Source organism: Coenobita brevimanus, chromosome 97 (genome assembly GCF_032717465.1).
Source record: "Coenobita brevimanus isolate Jiangsu-jjx chromosome 97, ASM3271746v2, whole genome shotgun sequence".
NCBI lineage: Eukaryota > Metazoa > Arthropoda > Malacostraca > Decapoda > Coenobitidae > Coenobita > Coenobita brevimanus.
In genome coordinates, this window is record NC_137050.1 from 34,106,715 (window position 1) to 34,132,760 (window position 26,046).

At 43.8% G+C, this 26,046-nt stretch overlaps 1 protein-coding gene across 1 annotated transcript in view; it reads right to left on the reverse strand.

Annotated features, from left to right (window-relative positions):
* LOC145413844 (ubiquitin carboxyl-terminal hydrolase MINDY-1-like) overlaps positions 1-25,784 on the reverse strand; it is a 178,103-nt gene extending 152,319 nt beyond the window's left edge. The window contains exon 1 of the mRNA XM_080283510.1: positions 25,703-25,784. Within this exon, the coding sequence (XP_080139636.1) occupies positions 25,703-25,715 (13 nt within the window). The 5' untranslated portion in view covers positions 25,716-25,784. The remainder of the gene's footprint in view (positions 1-25,702) is intronic.
* Positions 25,785-26,046: the final 262 nt, after the last annotated feature.

The following is a 26,046-nucleotide window of genomic DNA, read 5'->3' on the forward strand; positions in this document are numbered from 1 at the left end:
TACTGCAGTTATTATTATTTCTAAATACCTTGCTTACCTTCCTTTTCCCTATAAAGAGCTTTCCTCTTGGGACACTTTTGGATGTGGGTTCTCATTCATTCTATTTTAGCACTTATTATCTGGTTGCAGTATCTGCAGGCTGCTTTCGGTTTTTTATTCTGTAAAACATCAACTTCATCCCACTCAGTTGCCATTTTTCTCCCACAACCAGCAGGTATTTTGTTGCTATGGTCCTCTCACTTCCATAGAAAAACTGAGACTGAGACACTGAGTACTGAGTCAGCAGTAGTCAGGACTCACCTGTCCATTTCCTGTATTAACATATACAATACAGTACAAGTTATCAACAACTTGGTCCAACTGGAGCAACTTGTATCAACATGCCTAAAACAAGTACAGTACCTATTCTCCATATAACACTCCAAACCTTTTACAGTATTTAGTTCTGAATTACCTTGTAAATTGCTTATTTTAACTAATTTACAGATAAATATGAGGAATAACAATAAAACTCCCAAAGGCCCAATTAAACCCAATAAGGCCCCCCCCCAAAAAAAAAAAAAAAATGTTTTTTTCCTTTTTTCAAACCCAGGTTTTCTCCAACCCTGGCCATCATCCCTAGATACCATCACTTTTGTTTTATCTGCATTTACTCTTAAGCCCATGTGCCACATAACCATTTCTCCACTTCCTAAATCTTTCCTCTGCCTCCATTTCATTCTCTGCAATCAACACCAAATCATCAGCATACAACCTCTCCCATGGGAGTCCATTTCTGAAGTAACATGAGAGGGCTTCAAGTACCATGATAAACAACAAGGGGCTGTTTATCATGGTAACAAGGGGCTACCCTCCTCACATTGCCCCATCACACTCCTCTGCACCCCCTCTAAAGTCACTGAACGACTGGTACCACAACTAGTCACAACTCACATTCCCCTTGCCCAGTCACAACATGGTTTTAGGCCACTACACTCCACAAACACCCTTCTTACAGACCTTACACAGAGAGTTTTCGATGGCATAAATTCAGCTAGGCCACCACACAGATCACTCCTAATCACACTAGACATTAGCAGAGCTTTTGATGCCATCCCCCGCCACAACCTCACAAACAAAATACTCAACACAAACATGCACAATAACACAAAAAGATGGCTGGCAAACTACTTAGCAGGCATATGTGCACACATAACATTTGCCAGTCAGTCTTCTAACACCAGAAACTTCACAAACTTCGTCCCCCAAGGATCTGTTTTGTCCCCTACACTCTAACCTATAAATGCATGACATACCCACACCCCACACACCAAAGATACACATAGCTTCCTATGCAGATGATATAACACTTACATGTAAGCACCAAAACGCAAACACAGCTGCACACATCATTCAACCTTACCTTAACACACTACACGAATGGTTCACCACAAACAGGCTCAAAATAGCCCCAGCCAAATCTACAGTGACTCTTCTCACAAACTAGACAGCAGAACACAGTCACATTCCACACCTCACCAAAAACAACACTCCCTTACCACATACACCCCTCCCCCCAAAATCCTTGGTGTAATATACAATACATCATTGTCATTTAAACAACACATCACAAACATTAAAAATAAAATAACACCAAGACTCAATGCTTTGAGGTCACTTGCCCATACAACATTCGGACATAACAAAGAAACCACCACCACAGTATACAAACAATACATACGTTCAGTGATGAATTATGCAAGCCCTGCCTGGGCTTCTAACCTCACCTAAACACACTATAACACTCTACAGACCATACAGAACAAGGCACTAAAAATAATCACAGGCTTCACAGCTACTACACCCACAGACCACCTACATCAAGAAACCAAAGTCCTCAAAGTCAAGGATCACCTAGACATGAGAGGCACCCAGTTTCTTGCTGCAGCCACCACAAACCCACAACATCCACTACAGTACATGGCAGCACATCTACCCACACCAAGGAACATCAAAACAACACCCAGCATACGATACCATACACAAATACTGTCATCTCTCCCCCTCGCCCACCTAAGACCAGCTTCCAGAAGCATATCCACACTCAGATCACTCACTGCTCCATTTAATCACTTAGACAACACACAGCTGCATGCACGGCCTCCTGACATCCACCCTTCTGAATCCTATGTTCCTCATGAGGACAGGGTCCACCTGGCCAGGCTGAGATGTGAGCACCATTAAGCCCTCTTAAGCTACCAGAAGAGGCTGGATGACTCCATCGCTGATGCCTGTCCAGGATGCAACACAGCAATCCATACTATTAAGCACATAATGGAAGACTGCATTGCATACAATCACCTACGCCAACAACACAACATATACTCTTTGAGAGCTCTGTGGGAAAGCCCCGGTCTCGGCCATGGCCTTCCTAAGGGACTCGGGGCTGTTCGGCCAGACTGCCTAGGGAACAACTACTGCTACTACTACAACATGGGGGTCAAAACTGACCCCTGCTGCACACCAACATTCACGGAAAACTTATCAATCAAATCTTCATTCACCCTTACCTGGGTGTGAGCACTCACATACATGGCCATAACCACCCTAACCAACCAGTGCTCGATCCCAAGCTTTCTCATTGCCCACTTCACCACCTCTCCAGGGACTCTATCAAAGGCCATCTCTAAACCAACAAAAACAAAGTACAGTTCCCTTTTCTTTCCTACATGTTTTTTCTGAAGCTGTCGAACAATGAACATGGCATCAGTGGTCCCTTTGTCTGGCATAAACCCAAACTATCTATCTATCTATTGCCAGACGCCTCAATCCCATTTGGGGTGGCCACAAACAAATCGCCTCCAAGTCGCCCTGTCCCCCGCCATTTCACTGTCCTGCTCCCAACTCACACCCCCCTCTCTCATATACCTCTCCACCCCATCCCTCCATCTCATCCTCAGCCTCCCCCTCCCTCTTCCCCCCTCCACCTCAATCACATACACTCTCTTCGTCAGTCTTTCACCCTCCATCCTCTCCACATGGCCAAACCACCTCAGTGTGTTCCTCATAACGCTTCCTATCACATCCACATCCACACCACAATGCTCCTTTATATCCTCATTCATCAGCCTGTCTCTCCATGTGACTCCACAGGCTCCTCTTAAATAACTCATTTCCACTGCTCTCACTCTTGACTTGTGTCCCTCCAACAACGTCCAAGCTTCATTCCTGTACGTTAGAGTTGGTATCACAATACTGTCATGTAGTAACTTTTTCACTTCCATGCTCACTTCCCTGTTTCTTATCAATGCTTTCAAAGAACTAGCAACCTTTCTTCCCTGCTGTACCCTTTCAAGCATTTCACCCTCCAAACCTTCATCCTTACTCATCACACTACCCAAGTACTTAAACGGACTCACATTTTCCAATTCCTCACCATCCAACCTCGCTGTACATTCACTGACTTCACCTCTCTCAAAGACCATCACTTTACTCTTCCCTACATTCACCTTTAGATTCCGTTTCTTACACACTCTCCCAAACTCATCCACCAAGCCTTGCAGCTCCCCTTTGTCTTCACTCAACAACACAGTATCATCTGCAAACAACAGTACAGGGAGTTTCCAAACACTATCCTCTCTCACCAGGGCCACTCCAACATCCACTACCCTACCTTGTACCTCTTTTATTACCCCATCCATGTACAGATTGAACAACCATGGAGACATGACACATCCCTGTTTCAAACCAACTTTCAAAGAGAAAAATTCACTTAGTTCACCATTCACACGCACTGCAGCCTTCGCACCATCGTACATACTCTTCACAGCATTCAACAACTTCCCATCTACTCCATAAATTCTTAACACTTTCCACAATCCTTGTCTATCCACCCTGTCATATGCATTCTCCAAATCCATGAAAGCCGCATACAACTTCTTTCCCTTCTCTAGAAACTTTTCCATTAAAGATCTAAGAATGAATATCTGATCTACACAACCTCTTCCCTTCCTAAAGCCTCCCTGTTCTTCTCCAACTAATTTCTCTGTTCTTTCTCTAACTCTGTCAATAAGCATCCTACCATACACTTTTCCTATTATACTAAGAAGACGAATGCCCCTATAATTACCACACACTTCTTTTTCCCCTTTTCCTTTGTACAAGGGAATAATTATACCTGACTTCCAATCCTCCGGGACTCTACCTTCCTCCAAGGCCAATCTGCACATCTTCCACATCCATTCTACTACTATCTCTCCCCCATGCTTCAGCATTTCACCACACACTCCATCAATTCCTGGGGCTTTCACCAATTTAACTTTCTTCACTGCTTCCACAACTTCTATCCTACTGATTTCTTCCTGTCTTCTCACCTCCCTCTTTCTCCCAGCCATTCCCCAGCCACTTATACTCGCATTACTTCCATCCTCTATGTTCAACAATTCCTTAAAGTGTTCTCTCCATCTGCTCACTTTTTCTCCCTTCTCCACTAGTAATCTACCATTTTTATCTTTCACTCCCCTGCTAACTTCACTTCCACCCTGTCTTACTCTTTTCACCTCTTTCCAGAACATTTTCTTACAGTCCCTCCACTTTACACTCAAATTCCTTCCAAATTCCTCATCCACTCTCTTCTTACTCTCTCTTACTAATCTTTTCACCTCTCTCTTTCTTTCTACATATAACTCTCTCTTCCACCTCTCAACTTCTTCCATGCCCCTATTTCTCATCCATTCATTGTATGCTTTCTTCTTTTGTGCCACAGCCTGTTTCACCTCTTCAGTCCACCACGCTGTTCCTTGCACCCCCCTCCGTCTTCTCTTCCTTCCACACACCACATCACACGCTGCACATATTTCTTCTGTAAATATCCTACACACACCTTCCACGTCTCCCATCTGCTCCAATTCACATTTGCCCAATCGTTCCTCCACTTCTCTCTTATACTCTACCTTTTTCCCATCCTCTTGTAACCTTTCCACTCTCCTTGCAACTACTCCTTCCTCTCGTCTTTCCCTTTTTCTATTCCTCCATCTTTCTTGAATTCTAATTCTGGCCACCACCAAGTAGTGGTCAGAAAGTCCACTCCCCCAACCTCTATAAACTCTTGCATCCATTACACATCTTCGCATCCTTTCATCCACACACACATAATCAATCATTGCCTTCCTTTCATTCAGTTCACCACCCACCCTTCTCATCACTCGCCATGTATACCCAAACTGTTTGTACATATATACAGTATATATATATATATATATATATATATATATATATATATACAGTGCTCGTCAGAAGTATGGAGCGCCCTGCGTCCCTCCTGAGAAACAAACCTTTCAATATTGAAAAAACATATAAATAATGCATTTTATTTACCTTTAGTGCTTCGTAGGGTAGCCTTTATGTTTCTTCACGGACCTGAGACGTCTTGGAAGTGAAAGGGCGAGGCTCCTGAGGTGCTGGAGCGGTATTTTGTCCCAGGAGTCACGAATGGCGGCTTCCAGCTTAGGCAGAGAGCTCACGTCCTTCCCTTGGAGACTCTTCTTTACGAGGTACCAGAGGTTTTCAATCGGGTTGAGGTCCGGGCTATTTCCTGGCCAGTCTGTCATGGATGATACCTCGCAGTCACGAAGCCAATTGGTGACCGATTTGGCCTTGTGAGCAGGTGCACCGTCCTGCTGAAACACTCATGCACCTGTTAGCTCGAAGGAGTGTGGTAAATGATCACACAGAAGCTCCAGGTAAACATCCTGATTCACTCTGAGGTTCTTGGGAAGTACAACAAGCTTCCCCAAACCCTTCCCTGAGAAACAACCCCATACCATGAGTGAATCAGGATGTTTAACTGTGCTTTCTACATACCGTGGGTCAAGTGGGTCACTACCTTTGCGTGCTCCTCTGTTACAGGTAACACTAAACGTTGCCTCATCAGACCACAACACTGACAACCATTGCTCCTCACCCCAGTTTAGATATTTATTAGCAAAGGCAAGCCTACGAATTCTCTGGCTGCTAGAGAGAAGAGGCTTTTTCACAGGCCTGTGACTTGTGTAACCAAGCTCATGCACCCTACGAGACACTGTTCTCACTGACACCTCACCAAACACTTCTGGGTTGCTCTCCTTAATTTTCCTTGCACCATTAAGCCCTCCACTGCACGTTTTAAAACATTAACAGACCTTGGAGAAGTTTTCCTAGGCCTACCAGACCTCGGTTTCTTTGTGGGAACTTCACCACTGTTTTCCTCCCGAAACCGCGCACACCAACGACGCACTGTCGATCGTGCCACACCAACCAATTCACTAATTTCCTTTGTCTGGTGGCCTGCCTCCTTTAGAGCAATGATCTGGGATATGATTTCACTTGATAGTTCACGGGTAGGTGCCATAACAAAGTTTTAAAGGCCAAAACACTGCGGGACACTCGGTAAAAAATGGCGCAATTTGAGAGGGACACTCGGCGGAGTTCCTCTCTCTCAGGCAGCCCGTGGGCGACTGAGGCGGGAACCAACCAGCGTGTCGGAAGGCCTCAGGCTACCGTGACGTCATGCTCGGAGCTCAAACTTGTGGCTCAATTCTTACCCCCAAAAATGGGTGATTCTTTTTGGGCCATAAGTATTGCGCGCCCGGCGGACAACGCTGAATACTTCTGACGAGTACTGTATGTATATATATATATATATATATATATATATATATATATATATATATAATATACATATATATATATGAGGCGTCTAGAACCAAAGGGGCATCGGCGCCAAAATGTACTTTTGAGTTATGACGCTTTAAAGTTGTGATTATGGCAACGTCATAGCCAGAAGGCAATAAACAAACCTTTTATACATCAAAATGATCATCAGCGCCTATGCTCTACATGTAAAGCCAAAAAAACAAAACAATAATAACCGTAACCACAAAATAGGCAGTAAACCAAACCCCCAATTTATAAGTGGACATAATAACATATTGTAGGGATTTAAAAACATAGCAGAAAAAACATCAACGAATGTATTAATGTACAAAACTTTATTAACTGAAGATTCCAATTCACTTAATATTAATAAACGAATAATTATTACTGTAATTTCACGTTTTTTTACAACTATAACTGAAATCAATGCAGTTATTATTTTTCCTCTACCATAATAGATTGAAATAATAACACTAAAAAAAAAAAAAAAAAGTAGTGTAGTGCTTAAGTAAATTGAGAAGGGGTAGTGGGAGGTTAATGGTGGGGTCGTCATCTAGGAGATCGACATCCAACTCTGCCTCCTCGGTGCAACGCCCCCTCCCGCTGTCTCCCCTCACCACTCTCTTTTCCTCTTCCTTTCTACCTTTTTCCACTTCTCCACACACTTCTGACACTTACGAGAGGTTATAGGCACCACCTCCTCACTGTAACTATGTGATGAACTCATCTTGTCATCCCTCCTTCAACCCCAATAACAACAGCTCATCTTGTCACCAATAATCCACGATAAATGGGGTAAAAATCTATCTATCTATCTATCTATTGCCAGACGCCTCAATCCCGTTTGGGGTGGCCACAAACAAATCGCCTCCAAGTCGCCCTGTCCCCCGCCATTTCACTGCCCTGCTCCCAACTCACACCCCTCTCTCTCATATACCTCTCCACCCCATCCCTCCATCTCATCCTCGGTCTCCCCCTCCCTCTTCCACCCTCCACCTTACTCATATACACTCTCTTTGTCAGTCTTTCACCCTCCATCCTCTCCACATGGCCAAACCACCTCAGTGTGTTCCTCATAACGCTTCCTATCACATCCACATCCACACCACAACGCTCCTTTATATCCTCATTCGTCAGCCTGTCTCTCCACGTGACTCCACAGGCTCCTCTTAAATAACTCATTTCCACTGCTCTCACTCTTGACTTGTGTCCTTCCAACAATGTCCAAGCTTCACTTCCGTATGTTAGAGTTGGTATCACAATACTGTCATGTAGTAACTTTTTTACTTCCATGCTCACTTCCCTGTTTCTTATCACTGCTTTCAAGGAAAAATCCAATACGCAATAATTATACACCTCAGTGAACACGGGAGGGAATCCTCATCGTCACACCGGGTGGGCCACACGCTAGCTGATTGGCTGCTCTGGGGGAGTGGCAGAGAGTGAGAATGCTGATTGGTTTGGGCTGTGTGGCTTAGATGCCTTCCTGCTCTGATTTGTTCGCCCGGCAGCATGGACAAACCCACGTGACTTTGAGCCCCTCTACCACTGTCCAGAAGGCCGAATCTTGTATGGCAACCAGTGCTGTCACTGAGAAGAGGGTTAAGCCTGTTGTCTCCCATACCTAACTCAAAACCAGTATATTGGTGGGGATGCCCCTTTGGCTCTAGACGCCTCATATATATATATATATATATATATATGGGCATACCTCAACTTATGAACATAATTGGTTCCAAGAGGCCGTTTGCAAGTCGATTTTGTTCACAAAATGAAAATCCCTTAAAGTACTACATGTACAACATAAAAAAACACAGTACTGTTCACTGATCTGTTGGTAGGGTTTTAAATGTTATGCAGTTTATATTGTATTATGAAATATAAATGCATAAATTAACACAGGAAATACACAAGAAATACATACAGTATAAGACACAACTCTGTTCCTGCTATCGTCCGATGCCTATTTACAACTGACGAAATGATAATGGAACGTTTGCCACCCGTGAAGATGTGGATGTGGCAAGCATTTCATTTTGTTTCATTAGTTGTAAATATACATCAGACATAAGCAAAGTTATCTTATTTTATAAACATTACTGTAGCTCAACTAAGGGCAGACACAGCAGGATTTGCAGGAAGTGAGAGGAGGCAGGTGGAGGAGTGGAGTTAGTTGGAAGATGCGGGTGAGGAGAGGGCAGTGGGCAAGTCGGGATTTTTGGGAGAAGTAGGCTGAACGGATGTGGCTGAAGGCTCAGCAATGGAGGTTGAAGGCTCAGCACAGGAGGCTGAAGGCTGTGGTTCGTCTAATTTTGTTTCCACTCCCGAGAAAAACCTCATGATTGACGACTGGGAAGCGTTCTTCTTTTTCTCATCAAGGATGAGATGATAGCAGGCCAGGGCATCATGCACAGCAGCACAGTCACTGCCAAACCGGTTGGCATTCGGATCCTGTTCTTCTAAGGAAGCAAGCCCTTTCTCAGTCATTCCAAAGGCACCGGTTAACTCCTTGATAGTCATTTTCCTGGTCTGAACTTCTGACTCAGCCTCTTCCTCCTTCCGCTGTAAGTCTAACTCCATTAACTCCTCATTCATCAGTTCCTTCTTATAAGCCTCCAATAACTCATCAAAGTCCTCTTCCTCCAGATCCATATTTAGTTCCTTACCCAGCGCCACCATGTTAGCAACAATGTCAGTGTCCGTGAAGCCTATGAAGTCCTGCACAAACTGGGGGTGAAGGTGCTTCCACACACCGTTCATGTCAGTCTGTTTCATCTCATGCCAGGGAGCAACGATGTTTTGGATGGCCTTCAAGATGTTATAATCCTTCCAAAAATCAAGCAAAGTCTTGCCTTCCTCAGCTTCAGTTGCTGTCACTGGCTGTCTCAATGTACGGGAGAGGTAATACCTCTTGAAGGTGGCAATAACTCCCTGATCTATGGGTTGGAGAAGTTAGGTTGTGTTTGGTGGCAGGTACACAACCTTAATGTTGGGGTGATAATCATGAAGGCTGGGAGGGTGTCCAGGGGCATTATCAAGGACAAGGAGAATTTTGAAGGGAATGTTCTCCTCCTTGCAGTATTTCTCCACTTGTGGCACAAAGTGGTTGAAGAACCAGTCCTCAAAAAGGGCAAGGGTAATCCATGCCTTGCTGTTTGCCATCCATATCACTGGGAGGGATGCCTTAGGGATGTTCTTCAGGGCACGGGGATTGGCCGAGTGATACACGAGGAGTGGCTTCAGTTTGCAGTCACCTGAAACACAGCCACCCAGCAGGAGAGTTTGCCTGTCCTTAGAGACCTTAAATCCTGGCATAATCTTCTCTTCCTTAGATATGAAGGACCTGCTGAGCATTCTTTTCCAAAGTAAACCTGACCCATCAACACTAAACACTTGCTCAGGGAGATGGCCACCCTCCTCAATGATCTCTGCCAATGTAGATGGGAGCTCCTTCTCTGCAACCACATCCACACTAGCTGTCTCACCGCTCACCTTCATGTTATGGAGGTTAGCCCGTGATTTAAAGCAGTTAAACCATCCAAGACTTGCACTAAATTCTACATCCTTTTCCCCAGAATATTTCTTCTTTAGGTTCTGGAACAGCTTAGTGGCCTTCTCCTGTATCAGCCCTGTGCTGATAGGGATGTGCTGATGAATCTGGTTGTCTATCCACACACCCAGAAGCTTCTCCATCTCCTTCATAATATGCCAACTTTTTTGGCAATGATGGTGGACTTCATGAACATAGCACCCATCACATGCTTAAGAATACGCTCCTTATCCTTAACAGCTATCCCCACAGTTGATCTGTTCATCCCAAATGAATCCACCACTGCACTAATTCTTTCACCACGTTCAACATGCTTTATTATTTTGTGTTTTTGTTCCACAGAGATGGCATGTAGCTTCCTAGATGAGCCAGAAGCAACACTATCAACATGCTTGCATTTATCAGCCAAATTAAATGGAGTGAAAGTACTAAAAGCACAATGTACCAGTACAGCGATCCTCTCTCCTCAAGGCAAACAAAACAAAAACAAAAGATGATGGGTTGGCCCTCTAGCATCCACACTGCCACCTAGTGACCCGCCTCGCAACTACTGTCACCTGCCGCATTCAAGAGCGGTCGCAATGGACCACTACAAGCTAAATTAGTTTTTCGTGGTTACATTCGTACCTGTGAAATGTTCGTTACTTTTTTCTTGTTTGCATCTTTGAAATGATCGCATCTTGAACAATCGTAAGTTGAGGTATGATTGTATGTATGTATCTATACATATACTGTATATATATATATATATATATATATATATTATCATGATCATCATCATCCGAACCTTCTTTCCCACCCTATTGCAGGGAGAGGAGTAGAAATGTCAGAAATGTCCAGACAGCCCCCCCCCCCTTTTTTTTTATGCAAGGAAGAAGGAACCAAAGGCTAGGAGCCCACAAAATAGTTCCTTCCAAGAAAAAACAAAAACAATACAAAAGAGAGCCAAATTCAAGATCCATTCATTTCGGGATACCTGGACACACTGTGTTTGAGAGACTGGAGATCATAGGAAGTAGGAAATACAGACAGAGGGAGACAGTTCCAGAGTTGATCTGTTTCATACATGAAGGACTGGGAGTAATGGTAAACTCTTGCATTAGAGAGTTGGACAGAAAAGGGATGAGAGTTTGTTGCTAGACAGGTGCTTTGCACCCGTTGTAGAGGTGGAGGGATGCAAGCAGACAGTTCAGAGGAGCAGTGACCATGGAAGCAGCGACTGAAATGAGATAAAGAGGCAGCAGTGCAGTGAAGAGACAGAGGTTGAGGGGAGCCAGCAAGAGGAGGTGAGTTAAGGAGATGAAAAGCCTATGACTCCACCCTATTGAGAAGAGCTGTATGTGGGAAGCCTCCCCACACATGGGAGTTGTACTCTACACAGGAGCGAATAAAACCCATGTATAAAGTCAACAACTGTACAGGGGTAAAGAACGTACGGAGTTGGCTTAGCACACCTAATCTCTTGGAAGCTGATTTTACAAAAGATGTAATATGATCTGTCCAAGACAAATCCCTAGTGAATGAAACCCCAAGAATGTTCAGGGATGATGCAGGACTGAGCTGGATATTATTAAACATTAGTGGGTACTCCTGTGGAAGATTTTGTTGGGCTGATAGGTGTAAAAACTGAGTCTCTGATGCATGAAAAATAATGAGGTTATTTTTACCCCAGTCAGAGATACGAACCAAGTCAGACATTAGGTGTGCCACAGCCTCATCCCATGCTTGTTGAAGTAACTGCTGAGATGGACGGTGCGGGAACCGAATGGAAAGGTGAAGGGTGGAATCATCAACGTATGAGTGAATAGGGTTAGAAGTACAGCTCAGAAGATCATTGATGAATAAATGGAAGAGAGTTGGTGATGGGACAGAGCCCTGAGGAACACTACAGTTGATAGATCTAGGAGAAGAACGATGGCCGTCTACAACAACAGCTACAGATGACCAGAAAGGAAGCTATAGATGAAGGCACAGATAGAAGGATAGAAACCGTAAGAGGGCAGTTTGGAAATTAAGATTTATGCCAGACTCAATCGAAAGCCTTTGAGATGTCAAGTGCAATGGAAAAGCTTTCGCCAAAGTCTCGAAAGAAGGATGACCAGGAGTCTGAAAGGAAGGTGAGAAGATTGCCAGTGAAGCGTCCCTGACGGAACCCATACTGACGATCAGAAAGAAGGTTGTGATAGGAAAGATGCTTTAAAATTTTTCTATTAAGAACTGACTTGAAAACTTTTGAGATAAAGGATGTTAAAGCAATTGGACAATAGTTAAAGGGTTGGGAATGGTCACCCTTCTTTGGCACTGGTTGAATGAGAGCAAACTTCCAGCAAGAAGGAAAGGTACAAGTTGACAGAAAAAGGCAAAAGAGTTTGCCTAGGCAGGGTGCAAGCACAGAAACACAGGTCTTGAGAATAACAGGAGGGACTCCATGAGGCCCATATGCCTTGTTAGTACTGAGGCCAGTGATGGCAGAAAATACATCAGCTGAAGAAATTTTATTGTCAGCCATGAGGAAGTCAGAGGGGGAAGTGATGGAGGGACAGCACCGGAATCATCTAAGGTGGAACTGGAGGAGAAAGTCTGAGCGAAGAGATCTGCTTTATCAGTAGAAGAAATAGCTACAAAGCCATCAGAGTAGAAAAGAGGAGGGAAGCATGATGAGGTAAAGTTGTTAGAATGGTTGTTGGTAAGATGCCAGTAAGGAGCGGGAAGAATTCGAGTTAGAGAGTTGAGAGCATTTGGTATAGATGAAATTATTTTTAGCACAGTGAAGAACGGACTTAGAATGATTCCATGCAGAAACATAAAAAAAGATGTGATTCAAGGGTGGGTTGGCTCTGGTACCTTTTATAGGCCCTCTCCTTGTTCTGGACAGCATCAGAACAAGCTTGATTAAACCAAGGCTTTCTTGCATTAGTCAAAGGATATGAGAACGGAATGTATGCTTCCATGCCCGAGAGAATAACCTCTGTAATGCGCATGACACACTCAGATGGCTCCCAGCTATGGAAGCAATAATCATTCCATGGAAAATCAAAGAAGTACTGCCTGAGGGCCTCCCAATCTGCAGCTCAAAAGTGCCACAGTCGACGTTTCTTTGGAGGGTCCACAGGCCATACCAGAGCGATAGGACAGAGTACGGTAATGAGGTTGTGATCGGAGGAGCTCAGAGGAGCCCAATGGAGAGAAGAGATTAACAGTGTAAGCAGAAGGGTTAGTTGTAAGGAAAAGGTCAAGTATGTTGGAGCTCTCTCCAAGGCAGTCCAATCCAATGGGCCACACTTCCATTCACTCATCGTTCAAGCCCCCGGAATCCTGGTTCTATTGGATACGCCAAAAACATTCACCACGTTCTGTAGCTTCACATAAACGTATCCAACACAGTCAATCCGAGCGCTGCCACATTAAAATGAGGTGACAAATCCCTGATCATGCACTTCTCCTCACAACATTCATCCAGCCGGCTCGATCTCTTTTCAGTTCCCTAGCTTCACTAACTTCCAAACGTCTCTTCCTCACACATTCATCCACCATATCTCTACACCTTCTCCTTGGCCTACCTTGCCTCCTCCCTCCTTCAAATTCTCTCAGATATACCTTTTTCACCACTCTATTGTTCTCCATTCTCTCCACATGACCATACTATCTTAGTACACTGTCTTCCATTCTGGTGTCCACAGACTTGCTCACTCCACATCTTTCACGAATCATATTATTTCGTATCCTATGCACCCTCTGTACTCCACATACATTCCTCTGCAGTCCAATCTCCACTGCCCTTACTCTTGACTTTTCATTTTCATGCCACACCACAGTCTCAGATCCACATGTTAAAGTTGGCACTAACACTTCTTCATGTATCGTTCGTGCAACTGCAACACTCAAGCCTCTGTTTCTTATCAAGGCATTCATTGCAACAGCTACTTTTCTTCCTTGTGTCACTCTACTTTCCATTTCTTTTGCACATTTTCCTCTCTTTTCTATCACTACCCAGGTATCTGATCACTCTCACCAATTCCAGTTTCTCTCCATTCACCGTAATATCACACTGGGAGTCACCTTTTCTCTCAAAAACCATCACTTTACTCTTTTCTACATTACTCTCAAGGTACGACACTCACAGACATCAGTAAAACTCTGCACTAGCCTACCAAGTTCTTGCCTGGTACTTGCAAGTAGAACTGCATCATCAGCAAACAACAAAATTGAGATATCCCATCCATCACCATTCATTACCCACATCACCCCTCTCTCCATTACTCGTGTTTTTATTCTCTCACCACCCCATCCATATATATATTGAACAATCATGGGAACATCACACAAGCTTGTCGCATGCCCACACCGATCGTGAACCATTCACTTAGATGCCCATCGACCCTTACATATGCTTCACTACCATCATAAAAACTTTTGCCAGCACCTAGCAGCTTACCATATACACTGTACATGCACAAAACTTTCCACAATCCTTCTCTGTCCACTTTGTCGTACCAGTATGCTTTTTCCAGATCCATGAATGCCATAAACACCTTATGGTCCCTCTCACAAGCCTTCTCTGCTACCTGTTTCACTGCAAATATTTGATCCACACATCCTTTGCCACTCCTAAAGCCACCCAGTTCATGACTCACTAGGACAACTGATATCTCTCTTACTTTCTGTATAGGCCTAATAATTCTTCCATATACCTTCCCTACCACACTCAACAAAGTTATGCCACAATAATTCTTGCACTCACTTCACTCACCTTATATTTTTGTACAGGGGTACAATCACAGCCTTTTTCCACTCAGCTGGCAATTTCACTCATCCATGCCTTCTTACATGTCTCCAACAAGCACTTCATTCCACTCTCCCCACTACACTTAATCATCTCTGCAGACACCTCAACCTCAGCTGCTTTCCCATTTTTCAGCAGCTTCACAGTACTCTTCACCTGTGCGAGTGTCACGTCTCCTGGCACTGCATCCCTTCACTGCACACCCCCAAAACCAATCGTGTTTACAGTCACTCTGTTCTCTCTATTCCCATTCATCAGGCTTTCAAAATATTCTTTCCATCTGGTCCTTACTTCATCCCAATGGGTTAATAATCTACCACCTACATCCCTCACACCATCATATTACTTTCTGCTTTCATTTCTACATTTCCGCACCTATTTCCAGAATAACTTCTTATTTTCAGCATAGTCTGCATTCATTTTTCTTCCTGGATCATCATTTACCTCCTCCTTTTTCATCTTCACTAGTCTCTTTACGTGCTCCTTGCTCTCAATATAATCAGTTCTTAGTTCAACTGAGCCCCTGTCCTGATAAACACTTCTTCCTCCACTGCTCTCTTAACGTCATCATCACATCCTGCTGCACCTTTCTTCTTTGTTGTTACTCTTGCCACACCACACACCGCTATAGCATTTCTAACTAAGCAATCCCTACATGCATTCTACAGGCTGTCTAAAATCTAGATCCATTTCATTCCAATTAACTGATTCTAACTCCTCCCCTACTTTGGTCCTGTAATCATCTGCCATTTCTGATCCTCAGCTTCTAAACTTTCAGTCTTTCTCCCTGACGGCTCCTCTCTCTCCTGATCCACCTCACTCCTCCCAGCTTTATACCACAATCATATGATCTGACAGACCTCCACATCGTCCCCTCAAGGCACTCGTATCAGCAACCATTCCCAGCATTGATCTCTCTATAAGCATGTAATCAATTAGGTTTCTTTCAATACGATCCCCGTTCCCTCTGTACCATGTATATTTATGTGCATCTTTGTGTTTGAAATACTAGTTACAAATGCACAACCTCCTTTCCTGACACATATCCTTCAGTTGCTTTCCGTTTTCATTTTCTCCTGGTACTCCATTACATAATCCATTATGTTATCCTCAGGACCAGTGCCCACTCTTCCATTCATATCACCCATTACTATCACTTTATAGCTCCTGGGCATTTCTCTCACTACTTCATCCAGCTCATCACAAAACCTGTCTTTCTCTCTCTCACTCCTGTCCTCACACGGTGCATATGCTACAATCACTACCACTTTCACCTTCTCAAACTTGAACTTGACATCAGGGGCACACCCAGGGGGGGCCCCCCCCCCTAGCTCTCCGGGACCTTTAAAAATTTATATATATATATTTCGATAACAGCAAAACATGAAAAACTGGCAAGTACAAACAAAGAGTAACACATGAGCCAGCAGCTCCGACTCTAAACCTGCGTATGACCTGCCAGTAATTATCGGATTACCTGACCTCACCTCACTACAGGCCCCCCCTTTAGAAAATTCCTGGGTGCACCCCTGCTTGACATACATACACCTCGAGCTGACACATCTGTAGTTTCTCATTCCACTCTGCCACATCTCATTCATCAACAAAGCAACTCCTTCCTTGCATCTTCCTCGCCCATTCATGCCCGATCTTACACATTTCACACCCTCCCCCTCCTCCACTTCACACCCTTTCATCTTTGTTTCACACAATGCCATCACGACATATCTCGCATTCTTGAACACATTCACCACTTCCACCCTCTTCCTCTCCTCATTCACACCTCTCACATTCCACATGGCCATGCGAATCTGCCCATTTGCTTCGGGCCCTGGGAAGGTATTGGGCCCTCAGAGGCTCTCTGAAATAACTGCCATGATTAGTGATTTTGAATAGGGAAATCTGGGGGACACTTAACCCTGCCAAAAATCCCGGTTAAATGATTACAACCCAGAGTAGTAAATGGTTTCCTGTACAGGAAACCATTTGGATTGTCACTCAGTGTAGAGATCAAGGCATATCTACATTGAGTGAGTGGTCGATGGACATCCCCATCCACCATGTATCGTAATGGCTCCATCCACCACATACAGTAAAAGTCCTGTAATCTGAATTGCAGGGGACCGAGGGTCTTTCGGACAATTGGGAGGACCTTTTGAAATCATTAGAAATATGTACACGATCATTCAGTAAACACTTTGGTATGGGTTACTGTTTTACTCAACGGAAATACATAGAAGTTTTGATGAACAGTTGCAGGCAGGTACATCCAAGTCCAAGGCAAAGTCCAAACCTGATAAAACCTTGGAAAAAAACCATAAAAATTCGAAAAATTTTGCCTCGACAAATTCGAAATACAGTATCTGGATTTTCGGATTCCTGTACAGTATATATACATATATATATATATATATATATATATATACTGTACAGTATATATACATATACATATATATATATATATATATATATATAATCTATCTATAGCCCGACGCCCTAATCCCGCAAAGGATGGCCGCAGACAAAACACCTCCAAGTCGCTCTGTCACCCACCATTTGACTACCCTCCCCCCAACTTACCTCCCCCCTCCCTCATATACCTCTCAACTCCATCCCTCCACCTCATCCTCGGTCTACCTCTCCCTCTCCCTCCCTCCATCTCACCTACATACACCCTCTTAGTCAGTCTTTCATTCTCCATTCTCTTCACATGTCCAAACCACCTCAGTGTATTTCTCCTAATCTTCTCAACTACATCCACATCCACCCCACAGCGTTCCTTCACTTCTTCATTCGTCAACCTGTCCCTCCACGTCATTCCACATGCTCCTCTCAAGTAACTCATTTCCACTGCTCTCACTCTTGACTTGTTCCCCTCTTGCAAGGTCCATGCCTCGCTTCCATACGTCAGGGTAGGGATCACAATACTGTACTATCATGCAGTGACTTCTTAACTTCCATACTCATCTCCCTATTTCTCATCACTGCTTTCAGTGTACCAACAACCTTCCTTCCCTGCTGTACCCTTTCACGCACTTCATCCCCCAAAGTTCCATCCTTACTCATCACACTACCCAAGTACTTGAATGCACTCACATTCTCCACATCCTCACTGCACACTCTGTGACTTCATTCCTCTCAAACACCATAACTTTACTTTTGTTTACATTAACTTTCAGATTCCTCCTCCTACACACTGTCCCAGATTCATTCACCAAACCTTGCAACTCCCATTCATCTTCACTCAACAGTACTGTATCATCAGCAAACAGCAACACTGGAAGCTTCCAAATCTCACCCTCATTCATTAGAGCCACCCCCACATCCACTGCCCTACCCTGTACCTCCTTTACAACCCCATCCATGTATATATTAAACAGCCATGGAGACATCACACAACCCTGTTTCAGTCCCACATTGAGATCAAAGAACTCACTCAGCTCACCATCCACTCGCACCGTAGCCCTAGCTCCCTCGTACATACTCTTCACAGCACTCAACAATTTCCCCTCCACTCCATATATTCTTAATACCTTCCACATACCTTGCCTATCTCTTCTGTCATAAGCTTTCTCCAAGTCCATGAAGGCAGCATACACTTTCCTTCCCTTCTCTAGATACTTCTCCACTAAACATCTTAGAACAAATATCTGATCTACACACCCTTTTCCCTTCCTAAATCCCCCTTGTTCTTCTCCAACTAGCTCCTCTTGTCATATGCCTAACCCTATCAATGAGTATTCTACCATATATTTTACCAGTCACACTAAGTAGGCAAATACCCCTATGGTTACCACATACTTCTCTCTCCCCTTTTCCTTTGTATAAAGGAACAATTATACCTGATTTCCAGTCCTCTGGAACCCTTCCCTCTTCCCAAGCCAATCTACACAACTTCCATATCCACTCTACAACAATCTCACCCCCATACCTAAGCATTTCACCACACTGTAGCACCAGTCGAGCAGGGCAGTACTCCCGAGGTGGATGGAAAGCTGATGACAGGGAGTGCTGGAGCTCCCGTTTCATCAGCCCTCAGGACTAGTTCCTGACCATCCCCCTTTGCTGAACTTTTTCAGTGTCTCAGTTACACAGAGAGTAGGCCAGCATGCTCTCCAGTACAAATTTCTCTATCTATCTTCACCAAACTACATGCACAGTACACACTACACTTCCTATTCAAAATTTACCAAAATGGCGTCAATTCACCCAGCCTCGGAGTCCCCAGGGGGGGGGACCATAAATGCCCCCGCCATCTGCCCCTCTCCCGGTGACGACTCGAGGTGCCTGGAACCACTGTCTGACTCTCTTCTTCTTCATTTCTGCAACATTCGCGGCCTTTCATCTAACTTTCACTCTGTTGAGCACCACCTCTCCTCCTCTAAACCTCACCTTCTTTTTCTAACTGAGACTCAGCTGTCTGAGGCAACTGACAGCAAACCCTTTTCTGTATCCTCCTACTTTCTCTATACTCATTTCAAAGCCAAAGGTGGCTGTTGTGTATACATACGCAACGACTTATCTTGCTCTCGTGTTCCTGAACTTGATTCTTCTGAATTCTCCACTCTCTGGCTTAGCCGGCTTTCCTGTCATTCTCTGACTAAATATATCTGTGCTGTTTACTTATCCCCTAATTCTACTGACTATCAAAAATTCTTCGACTATCTTACTTCTACGATGGAACACATTCTGTCCATTTCTCCTTTCTCTGAAATCTCCATTCTTGGAGATTTCAATGTTCACCACCACCTTTGGCTCTCCTCTCCTTTCACGGATCCACCTGGTGAACAAGCCTACATCTTTTCTATCCTTAATGACCTAGAGCAGCTTGTACAGCACCCTACCCGTATCCCTGACCGCCTTGGAGAGAGCTCCAACATACTTGACCTCTTCCTCACAACTAATCCTTCTGCTTACTCTGTTAATCTTTTCTCTCCGTTGGGCTCCTCCGATCACAACCTTATTACCTTAACCTGTCCTATCGCTCCAGTACGGCCTACGGACCCTCCAGGGAAACGTCGTCTCTGGCATTTTGGAGCTGCGGACTGGGAGGCCCTCAGGCAGTACTTCTTTGATTTTCCCTGGAATGATTATTGCTTCCATGGCCGTGAGCCATCTGAGTGTGCCTTGCGCATTACGGAGGTTATTCTCTCGGGCATGGAAGCATACATTCCTTTCTCATATCCTTTGACTAACGCAAGAAAGCCTTGGTTTAATCACGCTTGTTCTAATGCTGTCCGCAACAAGGAGAAGGCCTACAAAAGGTACCGGAGCCAACCCACCCCTGAATCACATAATCTTTACGTTTCTGCCCGGAATCGTGCTAAGTCTGTTCTTCGCTCTACTAAAAATAATTTCATCCATACTAAATGCTCTCAACTCTCCAACTCGAATTCTTCCCGCTCCTTCTGGCACCTTGCCAAAAATCTTTCTAACAACTTTACCTCATCATCCTTCCCTCCTCTTTTCTACTCTGATGGTTCTGTAGCTATTTCTTCTACTGATAAAGCAGATCTCTTCGCACAGACTTTCTCCTCCAATTCCACCTTAGACGATTCCGGTGCTGTTCCTCCATCACTTCCCCCCTCTGACTTCCTCATGGCTGACATTAAAGTTTCTTCAGTTGATGTATTTTCTGCCATTACTGGCCTCAGTACTAACAAGGCATATGGGCCTGATGGGGTCCCTCCTGTTGTTCTCAAAAACTGTGCTTCTGTGCTTACACCCTGCCTAGGCAAACTATTTCGCCTTTGTCTGTCAACTTGTACCTTTCCTTCTTGCTGGAAGTTTGCTCTCATTCAGCCAGTCCCAAAAGAAGAGGTGACCACTCCCAACCCTCCAACTATCGTCCAATTGCTTTAACGTCCTGTATTTCAAAAGTTTTCGAGTCAATTCTTAATAAAAAAATTTTAAGGCATCTTTCCTATCACAACCTTCTTTCCGATCGTCAGTATGGGTTCCGTCAGGGACGCTCCGCTGGCGATCTTCTCTACCTTTCAGACTCCTGGTCATCCTCCTTTCGGGACTTTGGCGAAAGCTTTGCCATTGCACTTGACATCTCAAAGGCTTTCGATCGAGTCTGGCACAAATCTTTAATTTCCAAACTGCCCTCCTACGGTTTCTATCCTTCTATCTGTACCTTCATCGCTAGCTTCCTTTCTGGTCGTTCTATAGCTGCTGTCGTAGACGGCCATCGTTCTTCTCCTAGATCTATCAACAGTGGTGTTCCTCAGGGCTCTGTCCTATCACCAACTCTCTTCCTTTTATTCATCAATGATCTTCTAAGCTGTACATCTAACCCTATCCACTCATACGCTGATGACTCCACCCTTCACCTTTCCATTCGGTTCCCGCAACGCCCATCTCAACAGTTACTTCAAGAAACAAGGGATGAGGCTATGGCACACCTAATGTCTGAATTGGCTCACATCTCTGACTGGGGTAAAAATAATATGGTTGTCTTTAATGCTTCTAAGACTCAGTTCTTGCACCTATCAACCCGACAAAATCTTCCACAGGTATACCCACTAATGTTTAATAATATTCAGATTAATCCTGCATCATCCTTGAACATGCTTGGGGTTTCATTTACTCGGGACTTATCTTGGAAAGATCATATTACATCTCTTGTAAAATCTGCTTCCAGGAGATTGGGTGTGCTGAGCCGACTCCGCTCTTTCTTTACCCCTGCACAATTGCTGACTCTATACAGGGGTTTTATCCGCCCCTGTGTGGAGTACAACTCTCATGTGTGGGGAGGCTCCCCACATGCAGCTCTTCTCAATAGGGTGGAGTCAAAGGCTTTTCGTCTCATTAACTCTCCTCCTCTTACTGACTCCCTTCAACCTTTGTCTCTTCGTCGCACTGTTGCATCTTTATCTCTTTTCTATCGCTACTTTAATGGTCACTGCTCCTCTGAACTGTCTGCTTGCATTCCTCCACCTCTACGACGGGCACGTAGCACCCGTCTGGCAGCAAACTCTCATCCCTTTTCTGTCCAACTCTCTAATCCAAGAGTTAACCGTTACTCCCAGTCTTTCATTCATGCAACAGGTCAGCTCTGGAACTGTCTCCCTCTGTCTGTATTTCCTCCTGCCTATGATCTCCAGTCTTTCAAACGCAGTGTGTCCAGGCATCTCAAAATGATCGGATCTTGAATTTGGCTCTCTATTGTGTTTTGTTTTTCTCTTGGAGGGAACTGTTACTGCGGGCTCATGGCCTTTGGTTCCTTCTTCCTCGCATTAAAAAAAAAAAAAAAAAAAAATTCCTGGGGCCTTCCCCAACTTAATCTTCTTCATCGCTTCCACTACTTCCGCCCTACTGATCTCTTCCTCCCTGCTCTCATCTCTTCTTCTCCCAGCCATTCCCCAACCACTTATACTCGCACTGCTCTCACTCTCTACATTCAACAAATCCTCAAAGTGCTCCTTCCATCTCCTCAGCTTCTCTCTCTTCTCCACCAACAATCTATTATTCCTATCTTTCACTCCCCTACTATTTCCGTTTTCACACTGCCTTACTTTCTTTACTTCCTTCCAAAACAATTTCTTACTCTCCCTCCATTTCACACTCAGATTCCTCCCAAACTCTTCATCCACTTTCTTTTTACTCTCCTTCACCAGTCTCTTAACCTCCCTTCTCCTGCTCACATATACCTCTCTCTTCTCTCTCTCACCTTCTCCCCTACCTCTACTCGCTAACCATTCACTATATGCCTTCTTCTTTTGTTCCACAGCTCGTTTCACCTCATCATTCCACCATGCTGTCCCTTGCATCTCCTCCTCACTCCACAAACCGCCTCACACGCTGCGCCTATCTCTTCTGTGAATATCTTACATACGTCTTCCACCCCTTCCATCTGCTCTAGCTCATACCTTCCCAATCTTTCTTCCACTATGCTCTTATACTCTGTCATTTTCTCACTATCTTGCAATTTCTCCACTCTTCTCACAGGAGTTGCTTCCTCCTGTCTTCCCCTTCGTCTCCTCAACCACTTTCTTTGCAGCTCTACCTTGGCCATCACTAAGTGATGGTCCGAGACTCCATTCCCCCACCCTCACCACACTCTTGCATCCAACACTTGTCTTCTCATTCGCTCATCCACACACACATAGTCTATCATTGCCTTTTGTTCAACAAGTTCACCATGCATCCTCCTCATTACTCTCCATGTATACCGGTGGATCATCTTATGCCAAAAGTAGGTGTTGGCTATTGCCAATCCCTTACAAGCACAGATGTCCACCAAAGCACTTCCATTCCCATCTACGTCAGCTGGCACACCCCACTGACCAACCACTCCATCCACTCGTACATTCCCAACTTTGCCATTCATGTCTCCGATCAACAGCACTCTCTCGCTCCTCGCAAACTTGTCCATACATGCTTCTACACTTGCCCAAAACTCATCTTTCACTCTTGCCACTCGATCCTCTGTCGGGGCATACACATACAATCGCCCACGCTTGTATACCTACTTTCATCCTCACCCATACAATCCTTGCACCCACTGTTCCATACTCTTATATTCTCCTTCCACTTCTTGCTTATCATCAGACATAGTCCCTCTCTTGCCCTTTCATTTTCATTGACTCCCGCACATATACCTAAACCATATTCCCATTCTCTCACCCTTTCACCTTTCCATTTAGTTCCAGTCAATCCACATATATCCACTTTTGCATCCTGAAGCACCTGAACAATCTCTCTCTCTTTCACTTCATCATTCACTCCTCTCACATTCCACGTTCCCACCCTAAGAATGTCCTTTGTCCGTTCCTTAGTCGTCAACGTATGGTCCGTCCGGGTCCGAGGCGCTTTATTCGCTTTTTTAGTTAGTTCTTTTTACGGGGTGGGGCACTAACCCACCATCAACGCTTTTAGTCGCCTCGTAAGACAAGCAGGGATACTGGGGGAGTATTCTTGAAACCCACCCTACCTCCAGGGGTATATATATATATATATATATATATATATATATATATATATAAAGACCTATAGCTAATATGAATACTGAACAACATAAAAAGATTAGAAAAGTGTATTTTCACTTCTGAAATAATACATTTCTTGACATTACAGACTGTTTTAAGCATTAACTTACCCAGAAGCATTTAATCTAACTATGACCTCAGCATTTAAACATGACCTTACACTACACAAGCATGGATGACTAACTGGGAGGGAAGTTTGGAGTCCCCCTCCCCTTAATGTTTATGGTATACATCATTTCACACCTGAGAAACTGTAAATTAGCCTTAACATGCTCATAAATCCCCCTAATTGTTTGGAGAGAGTTCCAGTAATGCACACAACATGACAGCCATGACTGCACTTATTTTAATTCCTAGTCAAATTCTGACCTGAGAGTTAGGGAACTCTGATTGGTTGTAATTCTAGCTGAGCACTGACTGGCTCTGTTGAGTTCTGAGGAAGGCCACTACCCTAGAGGAACAGCAAATGGATGTGAGGAACAATGGGATGTAAGCACATGTAAACTGGCACATAAAATAAGGTAAAAATATGTTTTACTTTTAGCAGTAGAAGCACATTACCAAATCAATTCTTCTTCTTCCTGATAGTCTGTTATATTTTTCTGATTATTTCTGAGGTGGTAAACAAATGTTTCGTTAAACATTTCCCTGTTGTTTTTAGCTGTTCCTCTGTGACAACTCTGTGTTTGATTTGTCAGTGCAGTGGCGGAAGGGACTGTCCTAACATAAGTGTTTAACTAAACCTAACCTAACCTAACCTAGCTTAACTGTACGGTACGTAATAATCTAACCAGTATTATTTTAATTTCAGCCAATAACACAATTACAAGATTTTGATACGTTTTTTCAATATTATAGATAAGTCCAAGACTTTTCTTCTATGACATTTTCATCGCAAATTATTTTTATTTTACTCTTGAAGGTTAAGTTTGGTAATCTTGAAGAGTAAAATAAGAATAATTTGTGACGAAAATGCCATGGAAGAAAAGTGTCTAAGAATTACCTAAAATACCAAAAAACAGATCAAAATCTCGTGATTGTGTTTTTGGCTGAAACTATAATTTTACCATCCAGCCTAACGCAACCTAAGCTCTATTTGGGAAACTGGGAAAAGAAATCCAACCTTGAGTACGTTGAGTTTCTCCCATTATGTCGGAAACAAACAATAGCAGATACGGCTTAAGTAAGGTCATGAGAATAGCAAGGGGGAAATTTTCAGCAGGAAAAGGTAATTTACCACCCTGAAAATAGAAAAATACAGAAAACAAACTGGTGGAATATGAATTGACTTGGTATGGTCTTTCTACTGCTTCAAGTAAAGCATACATTTACCTTAAATAATAGCTTTACTATTCCTTTGTGAAAGAACTGTTACTGAAGAAAAGTATTTCAAAATATTGCAATACGAATGGACAATACTTAAAAATTGAAATCCAGTAGTGGCTCCTGCTATTATCTCAGAACACTCACGTAAGATCAAAGTTTGGTTATAAAAATCTTAAGCTGTAGACTAAATAATACCTCTTAATGTGGATATTAAAATATATTTACTTGACACACTACCAGAAAACATCACTATAAATATGAGTGAAAAGGTGGATCATCAGAGTTGGCTTCCATCAACACTCAACACCCCGGGATCTTTACTTCCATTAAGTTTCGTCAGCAGTCTCTACGTGAGCTAAAAGAGGTGTTTTGAAATACCTGTAGCTTCCATGGCTAGTGTGACATGAGTGTGAGGTGAGGGCGGGGTGGCATGAGGACAGACGCGCAACACCTGTAGTAAACAAACACCGCCACTAGCGCCACCACGGCCACCCACGGCCACTACACGCACTTTTACTACTCATCAGCCGTGACAAGTGCTAACTTTACCACTAACTTAGCAGTGTAGCATGTGAAATAAATGTAATATAGAAGAACCCCCTCGTCACTGCAGAAGTCAAAGCCTGAAAAGTAATGTCCAGCACCATTGTGATACATGAAAAAGGCCCTACGGAAATAATCACCGTTGCCCCTGCTTAGTTTATCACTTTAACATTGAACAT